This window comes from Perca fluviatilis, chromosome 2 (genome assembly GCF_010015445.1).
Source record: "Perca fluviatilis chromosome 2, GENO_Pfluv_1.0, whole genome shotgun sequence".
Classification (NCBI taxonomy): Eukaryota; Metazoa; Chordata; class Actinopteri; order Perciformes; family Percidae; genus Perca; species Perca fluviatilis.
In genome coordinates, this window is record NC_053113.1 from 20,963,636 (window position 1) to 20,983,853 (window position 20,218).

Genomic DNA, 20,218 nt, shown 5'->3' on the forward strand with positions numbered 1-20,218 from the left:
ATAGAAAGCTTGCTGAGCATGGAATATGTTATTCATATTACAGCAGCAGAACCCCCTGAAGAGGATAACTAGTGTACATGACATTTTATGCAGAATCTGTACACATTATACTTACTGTACATGTAGCTAAAATGCTGAATAATGTTTCAGTTTTTCAATGATGATCCACTAAAACATGCAACACACAAAGAAGCAGGAAGCCGATTAGAATGTATTAACAATATTTATTTACTACAATTTTCAGTGTTATTTTTCCTATTTCATTTCAATCCAACAGTAAGAACATAATGTAGTTGTATACATATTTACATATTGGTTTTACTATTGGCAATATATCACGTCATTATTTATCTACAGAACCCATATACCACCTTGTGTACCACACGGCAACCTATGGCCAGGGTAGAAGATGAGATGTTTATTTAATCTGGGTTAAAGCCTCAGTAGTTTTCTACTGATTGTGCGCTCTTTTCTCCATTGCTCCTGCAAACGGAGGGCAGAGTTAAAGCAAAAATAATCTCAGTTTAGCTTTTCCAGCCTGACATTTTCTCTGAGAAGAATAAAGCCAGATATCTATGAAGGAAAGTTTTTTTTTAATGTTGTCAGCCAGTGCTCAAGGCAGGGACACTGGGAGAGATGGTGAGTGAAATCTAACATAGACAGAAGACTTTATTCAGAAAACACTGTCAGACAAAGAGAAGGGGGAGGTGATAACTTACCTTGGATCATTTGACCTCTTTAAGCCTTGCTGTACTTATAAATCAATGTGTGTGTGTTTGTGTGTGTGTGTTGCAGGTGAATTTAAAGTACTGTAACTCTCCCACACATTAGACAGCTTTGAGACAAAAGAAAAGAAAGAGTAAACATGTTGGATGAATGTGTCTGTAAGACTGAGCAGGTGTATCTGTGGTTAGACTGGGGTCAATGTACAAAGATGATCAAACATATTTCTGATTGATCTGGACTGGTACATAAGTGACAGTATAGCGAATAAATGAATAGCAATGCAGATTAAACTAAGAGCCGTTTATGTCATGCCAAGGCAAAAAACAGGAGAAATTCAGGATTACCTTTATATCCAAACAGCAGGCCTAAATCATGGACAACAAACTGTGATGGAAAACCAGTAATGACTGGTACTTATGGGGTCTATTTTGTGACTCCATAAATGTGTGAAATAAGGGATAATATCAATAACACAAAAGTACACCTTGGCTAGTAGTTATTGTTCAAATGATCCAAAAAAATTGTAGGGATTAAAGAGCATTCTGTTTTATGTATGTTTCCAGTCTAAAATAATACACTAATACCATTCTAAACTAGCTGCCAACCCTCCCAGTTTTTTTTTTTTTTTTTTTTCTAATTCAATTAACTGTATTTGAGTGCATATAACACCTACAAGGAAACGGCATGAAGACATACATAAATGTATTTGAAAAAGTGAGTGAAGTCCTCTTGACTAAATAATATAAATGAAAGAAAAATGTTAAGATAATGTTTTAAAGCTGAGAGCACTGTTTGTATTGTTAGCACATCAATTTGTCTCAGTAAAACTTGAATGCCAAAACAGCACATTTAATTAAAACTCATATATTAGACGAAATTGCTCTGAAGAATGAAAAACACTTTCCAATACTGCATTTAACACAAATAATTGCTGAATCAAATATTGCATCATAGCTACAAGAAATTATTAGTGTTGTGCATTCAGGTAATGCACAACAAGAAATAAGGATTGCTTAATTTGGGAACACTGTAACAGTTATTTAACAGACTGTTGAGATTTGGTCAAAAGATAAATACAGTAGGTCAGAAACACAGTGAAACGTTCTACCATACAGCATAGGTGTCTATTATTTATAAACATATGGCCATTCATGTTAAACCATACTGTATTTACCTCAGACCTTGTAATGAAATGGCAATACTCATTAGAAAATGAAAACATAAAATACAAAAAAATCCCTTCATTGAAACCAATAACACTGACTATCAAACCCAGCTTGTTGTCTAATGTAACAAAAAGAGTTTTAATTTTTTTTAAATTAAGACACGAGTTGTAGAATATGTATTAGTCAGACGCAATGTACTGTATTTTCTTTGATTCACAATCTAGCCTACTGTTGATGTTACAATATGTACAGTAGAAAACAATAGGTGTTAGCCTTTGCCAAGAAAAAAAAAAAATCACAATTTGTCTCTTTATAAAGCATTTATGAAATAAGACATCCTCTTATCCACGTCTTCTCAAGCAGCACTAATTTGACATGAACCGGATTAAGACAACAGCGAGGATGAGCACAGCAAAGACTACGACAATATCCATCTGGAGTTTCAAGTTTAAATCAGGGGGACAGTAGCTTTCGGTTGTGAAAATCCAGTGCTTGTGCAATCTTTATATCACCATCTACGGTATATGCTAACAAATATCACCAGTGTTTTGTATGTGGATAAAAGTTTAGATATATGTTGTTTGGTAAAAAGGCCTTTGCACACCAAGTCTGTATTTTTAGTCCGAAATTGCCGCATGTTTAAAAATAAATTGACCTCATGTTGTGTCAATCACATTTACACACTGATTCCAAAACTTTCATCCGTTTTCAGGACAGGTTCCATTTTCCTGCGCTTTTTTCGTATCCGGGGATGGTAGGTAGGCCTACTGATCTCAAAACAAAGGATGTACGAAAGATTAGACAGCAAAATGCAGCAAATTTTCCAGCAAAAAGTTCCAGGACTTGGGTCCTTTCAAAGAATAAGATGTTTAGCAGAATGATACCTTACAAATGACCATAGACTTTTAACAGAATACAACGCTGGCCACCTACAGTAAATGCACCACAAAATCGTCCTCACTGCTTGACAACTCCATTTTGTCTTTCATAACAAATAGTAAGGGTGTCCTCGACTAAGAATTTTCATAGTCGAATCAGAATTGTCAAGTGTTGCCTATTGTTGACTGATCGTCGAATCATGTGTGGGGGCGACCGTCAGTCACGGATCATGGAAAGTGAAACCTAAATCTGTCATGGTGCGGTTGGTTTTATTTACCCATAGTCTTGCGTTGCCAGACCTTCCTCCACAGCGATGCCCAGGAGGGTCTGGCTAGTCCACACAGCATTCCAGGATGGGAGAAAAAAAGTGCTGTTTATTGTGGTTTATTCTTTTAAACCAATCACAATCGTCTTGGGCGGTGCTAAGCACTGGACGGAGCAACGGCGCCTCTGCAAAATAGTCTCGGGAAGGAACTTGTTTTGGTGGAACATGTGTACGTTCAAAGGTTGTTTTAGTCGTGCAACAGAAAACTCAGATTGGACAGATCGTCTAGCTAGCTGTCTCAATTTACCCTACAGAGATCTAAGGAGAAGTTAGTCCTCATAAATCAACCAGAGTTTTAAAAAAACGGTTTAGGATGTTGCAGGGGAAGGTTGCAGCAGTCTGAACCGGCCCGGAGGCTCAACGAGCGCCTTCAAGCACAGTATTGTCGAACGAGCTAGAGAATAACTGAAGAGAGCAACCATCGTTAAAACAAAGCAGTGAATCAGAGAAATAAAATGCTGTTTTCGCCGTTTCAGCTCCACAAGAAACGCAGCTGTAGCAAGAATCTCACTATCACTAACGTTATCCACATTCATATTTAGATGCAACAAATGAGATAAGCTACAGAAAAAGCCTGAAAGTCGGAATTTATGACGAAAGTACAAAGAGTCGTGCTATGAAGATGATACACCGTCTCATCTCGTCGCATTGGTGTAAACTGGCAGGTTTCAGAACATTGCAAATTAGAGGTAGCTGCAAGTTTTCACTCGTCTTGTCCAGAATCTTTGGTCTGACCTGGACTTTACGGGGTGTAATCAGGCTCTTATTTATTTCTAATATTCAACTATTAGGGGTCACCCCTAATGGATAGAATGATAAAACGCAACAGACTCAGTGTGCAAGGTGTCTGTGCATAACGATTTAAAAAAAATACAGACTTGATATGCAATGGCCTTAAAATATATCATTATTTAAGACTAAGTAATTGTTTATAAGACAGCAGTTTTGATATTTGCTCTGAAAAGTGCGAAAATGTAATTAAAATGTTTGCTTTCAATAGAGTAAAGTATATTATGCAATGTATTGCACCCAGTAAAACCACTCTCCGTAAGCTTCTAAGGCCATTTCACCCAACATAATTTCATTTTCTGTCAATCAAAATTACAACTGGGAAATTAAATTATTGGAACTAAAATTGATTTAATTTGTTATCCTAAAACAAGAGACACATGTATTTACGTGGGAATCCAAGCTCACTTCTGTCTGACCATTCAGTATGAACACATTGAGATGAAAATGCTTTGTGTTGCTTTGAGTCCCCCACAATTAACCCAATTATCACAATGATCCAGCCCTGAAAATGACCAGGGAATCCAGGTTCTGCAGGAAATTTCACTCCAGCTATGTTAAATCATCCAAGTCGTTGAAAAATAGTTCCCACCACACCGGCCAGGAAAATCCATCCAATAAGGGGATGATGCTTGTCTACAAGGGTCCCGCTCATCAAGGAATTGGCATTAAATGAACTCTGCACTGTAAAATCCCAGTGTGTTACATAAAGAAAGACACAGTTGTAAAGGGCAGCAGGCTGCTTCAGCCCATATTTAGTTGGATTTTTTTAATCAGTGGGTTTCAAACGTCACAACCAAACACTATTTTAGTCTGGTTTTCAAAGAGAACAGTTTACCAATGAGATTTCACACCAGCGAGCCTGCTCTGCTTTGGGCGGGCACCATGACAGGCACCGCCCCCATCCGCTCCAGCGTGGCCTGGCTCACTGCGTAGGAGTGCGTGTGCTGCCCGTGTGTGGACGTCACTACCGGTTTGAGGCTCACAGAGCCGTTGCTGCGCACCATGGCGGGAGGGGACGGGGCAGAGTTTGTGGTGACCACCAGAGTCTTGGGTGGTGGAAGCGTGTGGCTGCCATTGGCAAACGATGTCGTTGTCGTTGTCGTTGTGGGCTGCGCGTGGCGGGACAGTGGAGCTGAGCCTGGCGCTGTGACCACTGTACTGTGGCCGTGTCCTGGGTTCTGGGCCTGTCCGTGTGCATGTGAAATGTGAGCAGCAGTGGAGAAGGTCTGGCGAGTGTCTCCATTGTAGCGTGTATAGGAGTTGGTGTCGTAGTTGGGTTTGGGGTTGTGCCAGTAGCGGCTGTTGTAGGTGTTAGTAGACGTCAGCGTGTCGTTCTCTGAGGATGAGGCGTCTGCATGGAACGCCTTCACTGATGATGACCTCTTAGGAGGAAGGTCATCTTCTCTGTGAAGAAGATATAAGTGGAAGTTGTGAAGATGTCAGTGATATCATGAATGATAGCAGTAAGATAGTCAATTAGTTCATCTTCAAATATTTAGCACAAATCCTTTATTGGTGCATTAAAAATGAAAATAGATCCTCTTTGCTTTGAAATTGCACTATACTGATTACTTTAATACTATATATTCATTAATTTTTGCTCTTAGATTTTACTGGACTTAATATACAGTGGGGTGGTCACAGTAACTGGAATTCATGCAATAGCAACACAGGTGCCAAAAACTACAAGTCTACATATGAACACTGATTTGCTGTTAGTGGGGAAAAAGCAGAGCCCTCAGGGTAGAAACTGAAAGCGGGATTGCATTTAAGCCCAAAATGAGGCAGATGTTATCCCAATCAGCCAAAGCCTCACATACTGTATATGAACAATGATTCATCTTCCAAATGATTCATGTAGTGATTTAGGGGAGAAATTGCAGCCTATTTAATCAACTGACAGAGCTTCACAGAGTGTTTGAACAGACCAATTAGCCTGTGATGATGAAAACGTTTGCTGTGCGCAGATAAAACTAAGCTGAACTCTCCAAACTTTAAATCCAATTGGTCTGGGTTTCTTTGAATTCAATCTGTGATTGCCATGCTGACACACTAACAGTTCTACAGTGCAAACACAAAGCTGCCACTGCATCTTAACTCCTTTTGAAATACAGCAGAGAGGCCACAAATACAGTCTCCTCCCTGCCACAGTTTGGAGTACATATACAAGTAAAGAAGACTCTTTTGAGACACTACATCCAATACATCCATTAATAGTATGTTGTCTGTTCTTTACGCACTGGAGACCACAACAGCTTTTGGTTGCAAAGCCACAAATCAAAGCCAAACCTGATCTCATTGGGGATCTCCTCCTCATCATATTTGTTCTTGTTCTTCCAGTAAAAGAGTGTGACCACCACTAACAGGGAACAGATGATGACAGCTAGGACTCCTGTAGCAATGGTGCCCGCTATCAAACCCACACTCTGAGGCTGGGCTGCAGGACAGAGACAGCAGAAAATATAATAATGTTGATAGATCATGTGGGCACTTTAGAGACAAATATTTCTGATGAAGTATGGCAGTCTGCAGTTTCAATATTTCATTCTACATCCATTTGCATTAGACATGGTTTATTACAGTTCAAGGTAATACATAGAGACTACACTGCAGTAAAAGCAGATTTGCAAAGATGTTTCCCAGATTTGATAAAACCTGTTCCCGCTGCCATCAGGATTGAACCACTCTGTACCATTTGTTTTGGAGTTGCTTAAGTCTTTTGACACTCTGGTTGGCCATTTTTTTTAATATTCTCTTAAATTTGTAGCATGGAGATACAACCGGACCCAGGAATCATACTATTTGGAGTGGCACCTGGAAGGCTTGCTCTCACAGGTGTATAGTGTGATGCCTTCGCCTTTCTGTCACTGTTGGCATGGCATTTAGTGTTGACACACTGGAAATCTGTCTAACCGCCATCACACTTTAAGTGGACAGAAAGTGTTATGGCACATCTCAAGCTTGAACAACTTAGAAACTCTACAAGGGGCTTTGTGCAAAATGATTTAGAGTCTGGAAGCCCTTCCTCTCTTACTTCAAACAAACGATTGTATCCAAGCAGTAAGCATAGATTCCCTTTTTTTCTTCTTCTTTTTATTGATTGTCTGTGATGTGTGTTGTCTTATTTCATAATGTGGTTTTACATGTACGTTAACAAAGCCGGTCTACGGAAAGCCATTCCACTCCCTATCCAGCCCCATTTTACCGGATTTTGGTTGCAGTTCCACCAGAGTTCCACTGGGGGTGATCGCGGTCCAGTGCAAAATGAATGGGACTCTATGGAGCTAGACGGCTAAATTTGTCTCTTTCGCCTGATTGTCGTTGAGAAACCTCAGATTTGATTGTAGTTTTTGCAAGTTCAACATGTGTTATAGGTCGAAAGTTGAATGAACGAGTACTTATGTCCTTTTGATTTCTTACAGGGTGAGTCGTTGTTGCCCATTACACGGTAGCATTCTGCTAATGAATGCTGATTGGTCAGTGAAGGAGTGATTACGATCGGAGATCCAGCTTGACGGCATCCGAAGCAGAGCCTGAATATCAGAGTGAATATTTCGGCGTGGTCTTTAAAACATCAGCAAACCTCTTTCTAGCACATGTATTAACAGGGAGAGCCTTACCTGTTAGCTGTGTTGTCGATGCCTCGAGGAAGCGACCCAGAGCTTGCCGTAAAGCAGTATCTCTGGCCGTATAGGCTATGTGTATGACGTCATTGACATTTTAAAAGGCTTTTTAGAACAAAAAAGTGACTTTAAAAAAATCTAACACACAGCAGTGTGTATTTTTTTAGCCTCCCCTTTTGAATGCAACATTCAAATTACTAGACAAAAAATTATATCCTGAGAAAAGTGGATTTTGAGGGGTATAGCTCCATCGAGCCCCATTCATTCTGCACTGGCCTGTGAGCGCCCCCTATATGGAACTCTGGTGGAACTGCAACCAGTTCAGAAGCCGGAAGTAACGAGGGAGTGGCACTTCTTGATATATTAGAAGTTCTTTGACGTTAATCTGTTTGTATGTAAAGCGTAGTGTATTTTTCCACTGTGGTGTTTTCTCTGAATAGAGTGTTATATGTCATTCATACTCCCCTCCACTAGTCGGCAGACATCCAGTACTAAGACCTTAGCTCAGAAATACATCATGCTTCAATGCAAAATGTTCGAGGAAATCCCATCCAAACTTGACTTTGTTTGGTCAAAAGCGACTAGCGACTTTTTCTGGTGTTATTAGAGACTTTTGAGGTGTTTTGGAGACTCGTGAAAGCACGTATCACTCTACAATTACTGTGCAGGTGCTGCCGTGAGCCCCTCCCCCGTCCAAAGCCCGTAGGCGGTCAGTCTCTCAGTAGCCTCGCGCAGCACCCCAGCCTGCTGTCAGAGCAGAGATGAGACAGACAGCACTCCGCGTCCAGGCTGCGTTGAATCACGTATGCGCCGCTGTTCTTGCCCTGGCTTACAGAGCGGGTGTAAATGTTTCTTCACTCTTACACAAAATAATTAGGGACACGACGCGGTACTGAATCAAACAGCTGTTTTCTCCGAATAGAGTGTTATCATTCTGCAATTACTGTGCCCAACAAGCAGCGGGTGCTGCCGTGAGACCCTCCCCCGTCCAAAGCCCTCACAGGCGGTCAGTCTCTCAGTAGCCTCACGCAGCAGTCCCAGCCTGCAGTCAGAGCACAGAGGAGACACACAGCACTCCACTACTTAGACCTTAGCTCAGAAATAAATACGTCATGCTTCAATGCAAAATGTCCGACGAAATCCCATCCCAACTTGACTTTTTTTGTCAAAAGCGACTAGCGACTTTTTCTGGTGTTATTGGAAACTTTTGTGGTGTTTGGAGTCTCGTGAAAGCATGTATCACTCAGTTACTGTGCGCAACGAGCAGCAGGTGCCGCCATGAGCCCCTCCCCCGTCCAAAAAAAACAACTAACTACCCTACTGTTTACATGAGTTTTGTGGTGTAGTAGTAATAGTTCTAGTTTATGACTGTTGGCTTAGAATTTACTTTTTCCCTGTTCATGTGATATGTGGACAACATAACAAATGGATGGAGGGGGGTAAATCCATTGACATATATATTAATGGACCAATAGACCCCGTTGCTCTGGACGGAGACCAGTGAAGGCTATTAGGAGCACTTTTCCGGTGATCTCTTCCTTTACTGCGCAGCCTCCAACTGACAGAGACAACGTGTCTGAAAGTTGGAAGTCTTCTGGTAGCTGTGTCAAGATAAATCTCAATCATTTCCAATCTTACAGAGACGGAGAGTGTAGGTATATGTAAGGAGATAACATAAGCACAGGCTAATTATTGCTAACTAACATGCTAGTTAACATTCGTAATTAAACCTAAACAGCTAATGTAAGTCGAAACTGCCTGCGAGCTTCTCCTGTACTATACGGTAATTCCTCTACTGTGCGACAGTAAGTCACTTAGTTATGACACAATCGTTAGCGTATTTTTACAAAAACGTCTGCTACGGAGCCATAACGTGAGATACAAGGTAATGGAGCCTTTTATACATTGTCGTGTTTCTTTAGAACTAAACAATGGACAAATAGTCTTTAAACGCTTCAGATGTAAAGTTATTCGCAGTCAAGTGACGTAAAAAAAAAATGGCGGTCAGTGGAATGCTAACAAGAGGTGATACCTTTGTAGCAACAAAATGGCGCCATCGGAGGTTCGCGTTCAGAAGCGAAGCTTACCCCCTTGGGTAAATCTGATGAAATAAACCCAATATGGCCGCCGCCATATGACATCATAATATGCGAATTAGATGGAAAAATGTACTCCCTAGATATACGTTAGGTCATTCTGAATATTTGTTTCATTTACACTTTGTCTCCATCTCAAACCATTTTCAAGCCAGAGCCTTCTGAAATTTAAGTGTCAAAACCTAGTATTTTTAAAAATAAAACCCGGCGCCTAAAGGGTTAATTACTGCGATTTATGTTGTAGTAAATAAGTATGTTGATTTTAAAATGAATAAATAAATGTGTGCACTTAAAAAAAAAAATGGTAGACACATACAGTTCATCCCAAAGGATTGACTGTTTCACATTTGTTTCACATTTAAGGGTTAACATTAAAACATGATTTATAAAATCATGCCAACAAGTATCAGGCTATTTGAATAGCTTAGTATTTTATGCAAAAAAGGTATCTATAAATGCTTTAGGCTGCCCTAAAAGTTATTGTAGGACAAGATTAATATGCAACTTCATTTTATACGATATATGTAGTAGGGGGTCCCTGAGGGGGTCCTTGGCTTAAAAAACATTGAAGACCCCTGCCCTATGGAAAGGAAAGAAGAGAAACTGAGATAAATCATGTTATATATATATATATATATATATATATATATATTTTTTTTTTATAAATCCTCAGATAAAATAGAAACAGCAATGGAACAGAATTGTTTTGAGTAACACTTATTCTTTCTGAGCATTTACATCTGCACCATGTTGGCAATGACTGAAACCCACTGTTGTCTCTGACAGACAGACTCCGCACTCTGCTGTCTGTCTGCCTGTATTTCTGACACTGAGCGTCATCCTGTCACATGCCATGGTACAGTCCTTCCTGTCAATCTATCCAAACTGTCAGACCCTGTATGACTTGAATCAACTATCTGTCTTTTTTATCCGATTGGTGCAGCCGTAGGGTGTGCTGCTATCTGCAAGATGTTCTGCTCTTGTTCTTTGTTTAGTTGTATAGTTTGTTTGCTTGTGTTTATGTTTATCTGTCTGTCTGACGAGTGTCGCTCAAGGAGAAGACTTCTAACTTCCCAGAGTCTGTCAGAGTTTGAGTGAGACGAGGCATGTCCATCTATAAATGTGAATCTGTAAACAAACACAGCCACCTGGTGTATATATACAATAACAGTGTCACGTGGATCTAGCAGTAAGGGAGCAGTGTGTTTAAGTGTACTTACGTGCTACGACCTGCAGGTTGAGCAGACAGGTGCTCTTGCCAATAACATTGCTGGAGGTACACTGATAGAGTCCTGAGTTGCTGGTGCTGATGTTTCTCAGTGTTACAGTGCCCTGCATCTGGTCTGATGGACACACACACAGAGCCACATAGTAATTAAGGTACTACCTATGGTACTAAAACACAACTACATGGATGCACAGAGCACAATGTGAAAGCACACATATGACCTAATGCATATCATAAAACATTTACATAAAGAGTGCAAAAGTATAACAACAGAGTTAATTTGAGAATTGTATACTAATCGTCTTTATAGTATGACAATACATTCAACTGAACTACTTCTACTATCTAGCAACAGAGGGTGCTATATAGCTTTAATAGAAGGTTTGCAAGTGAAGTATACTGTACAGTTAAAAAGTAAAACTGCAGATTACTTTCTTTCACAAATGATGAATGGGCTGTGTCGTGAGTTTAGAATCATAGAACTGTACACTACTGGGTTCATTAAAAAGGCCTCAGCATTTCCTAGATATGAGTTATAGAAAGTGAGCCAGATTTCACCTGTTCTCTTGACAATGACATGACAGATGACAAAAGCTGTCTGTGTCAAACTAAACACACATAAAACAAGAGTGACGCTGACGAATCCAGGATCTCATTTCAATATGAATCAAATGCAAACAGCAAAAGAAGACTCAAAACTCAATGCAAAACACTGAGACCATTTGATCCTCGAATGTAAAAGGTAAAATATGTCAAACCAGGTGGGATCTCTAACTGCCATCAAGAGGAGATGTATCATAAATGTAGAGGAGACAAAGAGTCTATTTTACTGAGAGTTTTGAAGGACTACGAGCACAAAGTTCTACAATACAATTATTAAGTTGGTCTATATATTGATTTTCTCATATAGCTTGAATTGAAATATCTCAAAAATCTCTCTCAAATGGTCGATACTTATATACATTTAATTTACAGAATCAGGGTTTAAAGAAAATAATGTAAACAGCATACAATAAGTGTAATGTAACTATAACATACCTCAACTGGTAAGTTTTATTTTATGACAGTTTTTTTTTACCAATGCAGCTGCAATTCTGGTGAGATACAATTTAGTCATTAGCATCTCACAAATACTGATAATTGACATGTATTCAATCTCCTTTTGATTCAGCTTCAAATTTACAGTCATTTCACAGTGTCTACAATATTTGTGTCTGGATCTATATAAGAAAAAAATATTAACTTTATTGTTGTGGGAATCTGCTATCTGCGATTAATATTAAGTTTTTTATATTTGCCTTCTATTGACCAGTAGTGTACAGACAAAGACAGTGACTGGTGATGAAGGTTTTTTGACTGTGCAATGGGCACAGCTGGAAAAGAAAGGAGAGTCCACTACACCAGTTCTCTCTGATGCTGAAAACCAAACGCAACTCTTATACATCTGCTCCTGTTATACTGACAGTAGCTGGATGGGTGTTACGTCATGGCTTAGCTAAATTTGATGCAGTATGGCCATAGTGATTGCACCGGTCTGGTACAAAAGAAATAGTCAGAGTTGGTATTCAGCTTGAGAGAATGAGGAAGGACATAAAAACAACACAAATCCTATGGGCCAATTACACAAACACATTCCTGACCAACTCATTCACAAATTCACATGGATTGAATCACTCCATCCATCCATCTATCCATCATCAGCTCTCAGCAGGTTCAGTTGGAGAGGGTGGGCCTTGGGTGGGCAGTAGTTTGGGCCTGGCACATGACAGGTGGCGGTGATGGTGGGATTGTTGCTGAGTCTGAGCTACGCTATGTGTGTGAGATTTACCAGCAAAGGTGGGGCAAAAGGGAACTCCGACGGCCAGCTTGTTTGTAATACCTTGCATGGCGTTGTGCGGCAGCTTGGGCAGCGCGTCCAGCTTCTCCCAGGAGTAGGACGGTGTGGGAATGCCTTCCTCTGAGCTGCAGAACAGCATGATGTCACTGCCTACATCCAGCGTGCCCTGGATTCGACATGCTGGTATTGAGGGGGGCACTGGCAGATGGAGAGAGTGGGCGGCGTCGTGTTAACCACTTTACAAAGCAAATCTAATGTTTTCCTAATTGCAGAGGGAATTTCATATTCAAAAAAGCTGAAGACTCATTAATCCAATAGTGCTTGCATTCTGCTTTATTGCAAACTGTTTTAAAATGTCTGTCTTAAAAGATTTTTCTGGTTACTTACAAACTGAATAAAATGATGACTATGTTTTGTTGTTGTTTACCTGTCTTTATAGCTCTACAAAGTACTGAATATCAGATGAAAGCAGGTTGAAAAGCAGCAGTTCTTTCAAACTCCACATACAATAACATCTATTTTCTTCTCTACACGGTCTCAGTTAATGTAGTGACCAAAGCATATTAAAATGTTGTTCCTGTCTTCTAATAGAAGAAACTGTTCTTATATTTAATACATTAGAAAAAGAAGAATTCTATTTACCCAAAACAGTGAGCCCAATGACGCCAATGTTGCGCCCCCCTCTGTCTGGGAGGTTGTTGACCAGGCACTGGTAGGTCCCAGTGTCGGACAGCTGGGTGTTGTTGATGAAGATGGAGGCACTTGTACTTGGCATGGTGGCCACGAAGCCCACACGGCCATTGAGGTGGTTGGCGAGGCTGAACACCTGGCCTCCCTGGTAAATTATCACCTGGATTGGGATGTCATGGAGAGGGGATGGAAAAGAGACAGAGAAGGTAACATATGTAAACAAGTAGAGAGTGTGTGTAGTGAATTGGTAAATTAGATAAGTAAATGGGAAAGGGTGGAAGGCAGAAATAGACATTGGTGGCAAAGAGGTCAGAGGAAAAAATGTGCGGGAAAAGATAAGAGAACTAAATATTGAGAACCAGCAATTCAGTGATTTTTAATTATATCAAGAAAATCTGCTTCTGTTGTCCAAATAAATGTAGCAGATGGTGCCCATGTTTTTAAAGTCATTAGAACTCAATGCCTTTTGTCACTGAGGATCTTATGTGATTCTTTGACATTTACTCTAGTGGCCTGTTACAGATATCTCTCACTAGAGGGAGACCTTGTTCTACCAAGAGGCTGAAAGACAGCTTGACAGTGGACAGGGAAAGTGTGGAAGTGAGCAGACTTGTATGTCCTGAGAAACAAACAGACAGATAGAGAAACAAACCTTTTATTTGTAAGTGCATGTTTCTAGCTCAGTGGGTAGATTCCAGGGTAAGGAGTACATACTAAAAATATGCTTTCATAGAATAAGGCTCTTCAGATAAAAGCATCCACTAAATGGTATGCATAATTGAAAACATTTTAACTTGGAAACATACAAACTGCAATCTGATGAATCCAACAGTAGCAATGCAGGAAGTTTTCTGCACAAGGAATCAAATTCAGCAAGAAATTAACCAAAACCTATCTCTGTATCATTACATCACTGACCTTTGAGAACAATCACAGTGAGAACACACTTGTGAGGATGAATTCACGCCTTCGGGCTGAGGTAAGCTTGTCTCGGGTCCAAATTAAAGAGCAATGAAGGATCAATTTGTTCAAAAGCTTCCCTCAGGCCTCAAACTTGGGGCTAAACAGCTCGTTTGTGAGGCTGAGCCACATGCAAAACAGCTCTCTCCCCTCAGCTGGGCCCACACAAAAGATGAAGAGGACACACACAAACACATGGAATGTGCACACAAGTCACACACAAACACGCACGCCATCTCACACACAGACATGTGCACACACACGTATACACAAAGCATGGAGGGGAATCAGAGGGGCTATTCACTTTGGTGAAAAGAGCCCTCATTGAACTGTTCAAAGACCCAGGCAGGGAAACAACCAGCACCAGTGTGTGTGTGTGTGTGTGTGTGTGTGTGTGTGTGTGTGTGTGTGTGTGTGTGTGTGTGTGTGAGAGAGTGATAGTTCTGATGAAAATGCAGGAGTGTGTATGTGACTGTGTCCTCCACCACTGCTTAACGGTTGTAAATTGCACGGCTGCAATTTCCTGAGTGCAGTACGCTCGCTTTGTCCTCTTATGTGCAGATGAATAGGCAGCTCCTCAGCTGTGATGAGAGCCTGCAACTGCATCTTCTGCGTATGTGTGTTTGTGTGTGTCTATGTGTGTGTGTCATGGGGAGTGTATCCGTTTGGAGTTGTGTTTGCAAGTGTATGTGTGTGATTGTTCTTCTACAGAATGTTTTTCAGTCTAACAACTGTATGGTCTCACTTATATCTTGTCTTTTCATTTTTTCCCCCTGTCAATTTTTTTTTCTCCCATTATCTGTCTGTCTGTGCCTACCTCTCTGTTTTCCTCTGTAACAGACGGCACCAGTATGACCTGGCTCTACACATTCCTGATGACCTAACAATATAATCTGCATGCTCGATGAAAGTGATCCAATCAATTGGCCTCACACGCAACAAACACTGTGCGTGTGTGTGTCCATGAGTGTGCAGAGGATTAAAGCAGCCCCTTAACTGTGGTGCATCTTACACCTGTAACTGTTTTTTCTGTGTTCATGTGAGTTTTAGTTTTCTGAAATTTACAAAAAAAGCAACAAAAAGGAATAACTGTATGTCGAAAAAGAAATCCTGTAATGAACATTAATTTGACATTAATTTGTATTTCCAGCTTAAAACATGTCATATTCTTGATTTTATGTCTTATGTCCCCCATGTTGATCCATCCATAGCTATGTGTGTAAATCACCTCATACTCTCCCATGACCCGGTTGGCTTTGTAGCTGTGCGCAGGGAGAAAAGAGGTCATGGCTGGCACTCAGATGGCGCACGGCCCTAAGAACTCTAGCTGGACTAGCTGGACGTCCCACTGCTGGCCCAGCGGGTAACCTCTGCTACATCCTTTCCCTCCTTAAACCCTACACACACATCCGCTGCAAGCATTCACTCACACTCTAACTACATCCCATTCTGTTGCTCTACAATCCAGCCTGTAAGTCACAAGTGGATGCGCACAGTAAACCTTCATATATTCTCTTGCACTGTGTTAGTCTCACAACCATAGCCTACTTCTGACTGACCCTAAGGACCCTGTTGGCCCCAGAGATGAGGGACACTGCCATCGCCTCAATAAAGCCTTAATAAACCTCTAAACCCCCACAGCCTCCCATCAATTTACTAACTCTAAGCTGCCACTGTTATCTCTATCTATCCACTGAGACTTGCTCTGAACTATATGGACCCAGATCCATTTCACTATCTCTTCAAACTGGTGGTTTTGCATGATTGAGCCCGTAAACTACATAATGCGTATATCCTTACAGTAACCTCGCCAGTCATTTTCCAAAGTATACAGTACAGTAAAGTGTTTAGAATGATCAGCTTAAAGCTGTGTTTCTGTTTTCTCTGTGGTGCATTCAAGGATACTACAAAATGTTTGTGTTTTAGTTTAATTTATCATTGCTTGGGAGTGCTGATTTAAAAAGTCTCAATGTTGGTCATATCAAGTAATTGAGTAATCAAGTAACTAATTGTGTCTCATTGGGCTTTTCAGGCCTGCCCTGCATTAGCAACAGTTTACAACCCAACACAAGGTACTGTATCGAAGAAGACAAGGGGAGCAAAAAGCTTTTGTTGTAATACATAAAGAAAAAAATGGAAGAACCCTCATGAGAGAGAGGAAATTCAAAGAGAAATTCCATATCCGCAGACAGCTGGGGTTGGAATAGGAGCCAAAAAGACATGTGACTCACAGAGTGAGTTTAAACTGTTGGTAGAAATACAAAATACAACAATAGGATTATCATTGATCCATTGATACTGCAGTAACTGCCAATAAAGAATGTCCATGAAATGAATAAGTCTGTTATCAGATCTTTATGGTTATAACAACATCAGAAAACTACATGCAAATGATATCTGAGTATAATGTACAACACATCCTTACAAGCAGTGACTTTCTGCATTGGCATTACCATGCAGTGATACAGTAAAAATGTATCACTGTGATGGATAAACTTTTCAAGTTTCAAGTCCCTAAATTTACAGTACATTTTGGTGTCAGAAAAGTGTGAATCAAATTCATTGTGATAGTAGGCTTGATGGTAGATTGGCCACATTTGATATTATTATCTTGAAGGTGTAAATTTGTTACCAATGGTGTGACTGTGATCTTGATTTGGCAGCGATCAGGGTGGTTTTGTGTTCTTCAGCCTTCGGGTAAAAGGTAAGGGTTCAAGTCCTATCAGTAAGAATGTATATGCTCGAAAGACACTTCAAACCCTACTGGTGTAAATGACTGTACGGTCGCTGACTCTGCATACTGATGTCCCTGGAGGTAGGCAAGCAAATAAAAAATGAATTTCCTCCCTACAGATCAATAAAAGGTATCACATAGTGTATATGAGAGAGTGTGTTGAAGCTGAGCGTGTGATACAGTATAACCTCTCTTCAGCCTCCCCACAGAGAGGAGTTACAGCCTCAGACAAACAGAATGTCATGTTTGGCTTCATCTGAAATGTGTTCTTGTTCAATGTTTTTTTTTTTAGGCAGGGTTGAAAGGAGGCGACAAAAGTTCATATTATGAGCGTATGTGAATGCAGCGTCTATTTGATCTATCCTTTGGCAGATTGTTAGGTCCAGATAAGGATCAGATCATCTAAAATACTGTGACAGATGTTCTCAATTACAGATTAACATCAATTCTGCACAACAGATTCTCTATGACCTCAATTTCACCAGAGCCTCATTTCACCGCAAAGTGCACAATTTTCACTTTATAAGTTACAAAAATCAACACAGCCCCCTTTCCAGGAATTGATAAAAACATATTTAATTATTTTGTTTTCCAGACTGAAAATCATTTAGAAATGATACAATGACACTACAAAAAAGGTTTTCATCAGTCCTGAAGTGATAAAACCTCCACAATAAATGTCTCCCTTCAACTAGAGCAAGTAAAGAATATGTATCAAAATTGGATTTCAGGCACTGACAATATAAAACTGCAAGGATCACCACACTGAAGAAATGTCTCCAAAGTGTTGGATATAATTGTTTGATACATAAACTATTTTAATGATTGCAACTACAAAATCTGTTTCAGGAATTATTCTCACAGGTGGTGCCAGAGGCGAGTGTGAACCTGGAGCTTTTATTAGAGCCTAAACACAGATATCCAGCAAACAGTTTAGAGAGGATAAACAAAAGCTCAGAAACATAAAACCATTGTCTAGTGTGTGTGTGTGTGTGTGTGTGTGTGTGTGTGTGTGTGTGTGTGTGTGTGTATGTGTTTATCTGGATTATCTCACACCTAGCGGCCCAGAGGAAAGAGGTCAGGACGTTTGATCACAAAAACGGCACGATAGACAGATTACATACACAGAAAACACTACATGAACATGCACACATCCAAACACACACACTGGCACTCCTCTGATCTACATGCCTACATGCTGTAATCCTGAGCTCCTGAACAGTACTACAACCACAAAAAGGCTGAAGTGTAGACAGAGATTCTACTTTGAGTGATAAAGGCATTTAACAAGACTCCACACTACGCAGCAGGGTATTTCCATACACCTCACGGATAAAGTATTACACTCAATTGCATTGATTAATTAAAAGATAAAAGTCAAGTCAGTACATCTCTCTCCGTCTTTTTCTTTCATTGAGTTGGTTGAAAGATGTGTAAACATAAACATAACTGAATTAATATATTAATGGGTGACACAGTTGCTCAGTGGTTAGCACTTCTGCCTCATAGCAATTTGGCACTGCAGAGTTCAATCTTCTGTCTGGGCAAAGAGTTTGCAAGTTCTACCCATGTTTGTGTGTGTTTCCTCCCACCATAAAGACATGGATCCTGGGTTACTAGGAAAATTAGCTATCTAACACTGGCACATTTACAGAAATGTTGATTGATGTGCATATAAAATAAAAATATATTTATTTTATTTAAGTTCCGGTCAGCTTCAGACCTGCGCCATACCCTGGCTGTGTCGAGGGTCGTGAAGGAGGGTTGGTCGACGTGTGTTGAGCCATTCAGATGGACCCCCGACATGTTTATGATCACCTGGTAAATCCAATATTCAGTCTTTTAGCTCTATTTTGGTCTCCACCAACTCCTGAGAAAAAACAATACCGGTCTCTTTAGCAGCTAATTGCTCCAATTTCTTCATCGGCTGGTTGCTAACTGTGTCTGTCTATTTTGGTGCTGGGTGGATGGTGAACAGTGGGTTTGTGCAAAGTTTTCTCTTGAAACAGTTGTGTTAAAAACAACGTTATAAGAGCTGTGATGCAATAAAACTCAGTGGAGGTGAGGGGAGCTGACGGGAACTGTGACTCCTTGCACATTACACATTATTTGATCCATTGTTGAAATTGGTCCACTGTCTAAAAATATTGATTGTAACCGTTTAAAAAAAAAAAAAAGTATAGCTTTTTAATGGAAATAGTTGGTTTAAATAGCCTATCATCTGTACTTTCAGACTGTATTCAGACTCTAGATGCACCAGGCTGGCACACTTTCTCCACTCACAGACATAATATATAATGCTCACACTTGACTCATTAAGTTATATAGCCTATAATGTGGAGTCAACCATGTAGGCTTAAGGCTGTAAACCACAGGGTGAAGTCTTAAACAGCATGGCAAGTCGAAGCACTAAGCAAATACACAACAGCATTAATCTGGGCTACAACAAACAGCCATGTTTGCAAAGTCAAAAAAGCCAGCACATCTCGTGCTGTTGTGAGTGCACTTGCTAAAGTGCTAACACAGGTTGTGAGGGTGTGCAAGCTTATAGAGTTCTGTTCAGTAATTCTTAATGGCTTTTAGCATCAACTGTAATCATTTTTGACATTCTCTTCCTCTAAAATGACCTTGTACTTGTACGGTCGTCCCACGCAGCACTTTATTTCATCACTCACGTTTTAGACAGCTCACCAAATTCACACTTCACAACTTGATTGCAGAACTGTAGTTCACCCTGTTTTGTGTGAATGCATGGATTGTGTGTGTCACTGTATGCATGTAATTTAATTTTCAATTTCTAACAATGCACCCTTAGAAACATGTGTGCAGCACTGTGCTTGTACTCAATGTCCCAGGTTTACATCTATGTACAGTATATATCACATGTGATACAATACCGTGTGATGGTGTAGCATGGGAACACGATACATGTTATGCAGCCTTCTACATGTTTCAGATCACTTGCCTGTCATCTAACAGTCACATGCATGCATCAACGAGTAAAGTGACTACATGTGTTTATGTTACTGTTGTTTTTAGTTTCATTAGCCCTTATGCACAGGTGTGCACATGGGAGCATTACTCGTAATGTGGATGTAAGTCTTTTTCACACTTTTAGTGTGCACTGTGCATGCAGGCTATGTGTGAAGCCAGTATATATAT

At 40.2% G+C, this 20,218-nt stretch overlaps 1 protein-coding gene across 3 annotated transcripts in view; it reads right to left on the reverse strand.

Moving 5' to 3' along the window:
* Positions 1–204: 204 nt before the first annotated feature.
* igsf11 (immunoglobulin superfamily member 11) overlaps positions 205–20,218 on the reverse strand; it is a 116,936-nt gene continuing 96,922 nt past the window's right edge. For all 3 annotated transcript variants that reach the window (XM_039826335.1, XM_039826337.1, XM_039826326.1), the window contains 5 exons: positions 13,315–13,522; positions 12,715–12,870; positions 10,828–10,950; positions 6,178–6,325; positions 205–5,292 (listed from right to left, as the gene is read on the reverse strand). In XM_039826335.1, the coding sequence (XP_039682269.1) occupies positions 4,734–5,292; positions 6,178–6,325; positions 10,828–10,950; positions 12,715–12,870; positions 13,315–13,522 (1,194 nt within the window). In that variant the 3' untranslated portion in view covers positions 205–4,733. The remainder of the gene's footprint in view (positions 5,293–6,177; positions 6,326–10,827; positions 10,951–12,714; positions 12,871–13,314; positions 13,523–20,218) is intronic.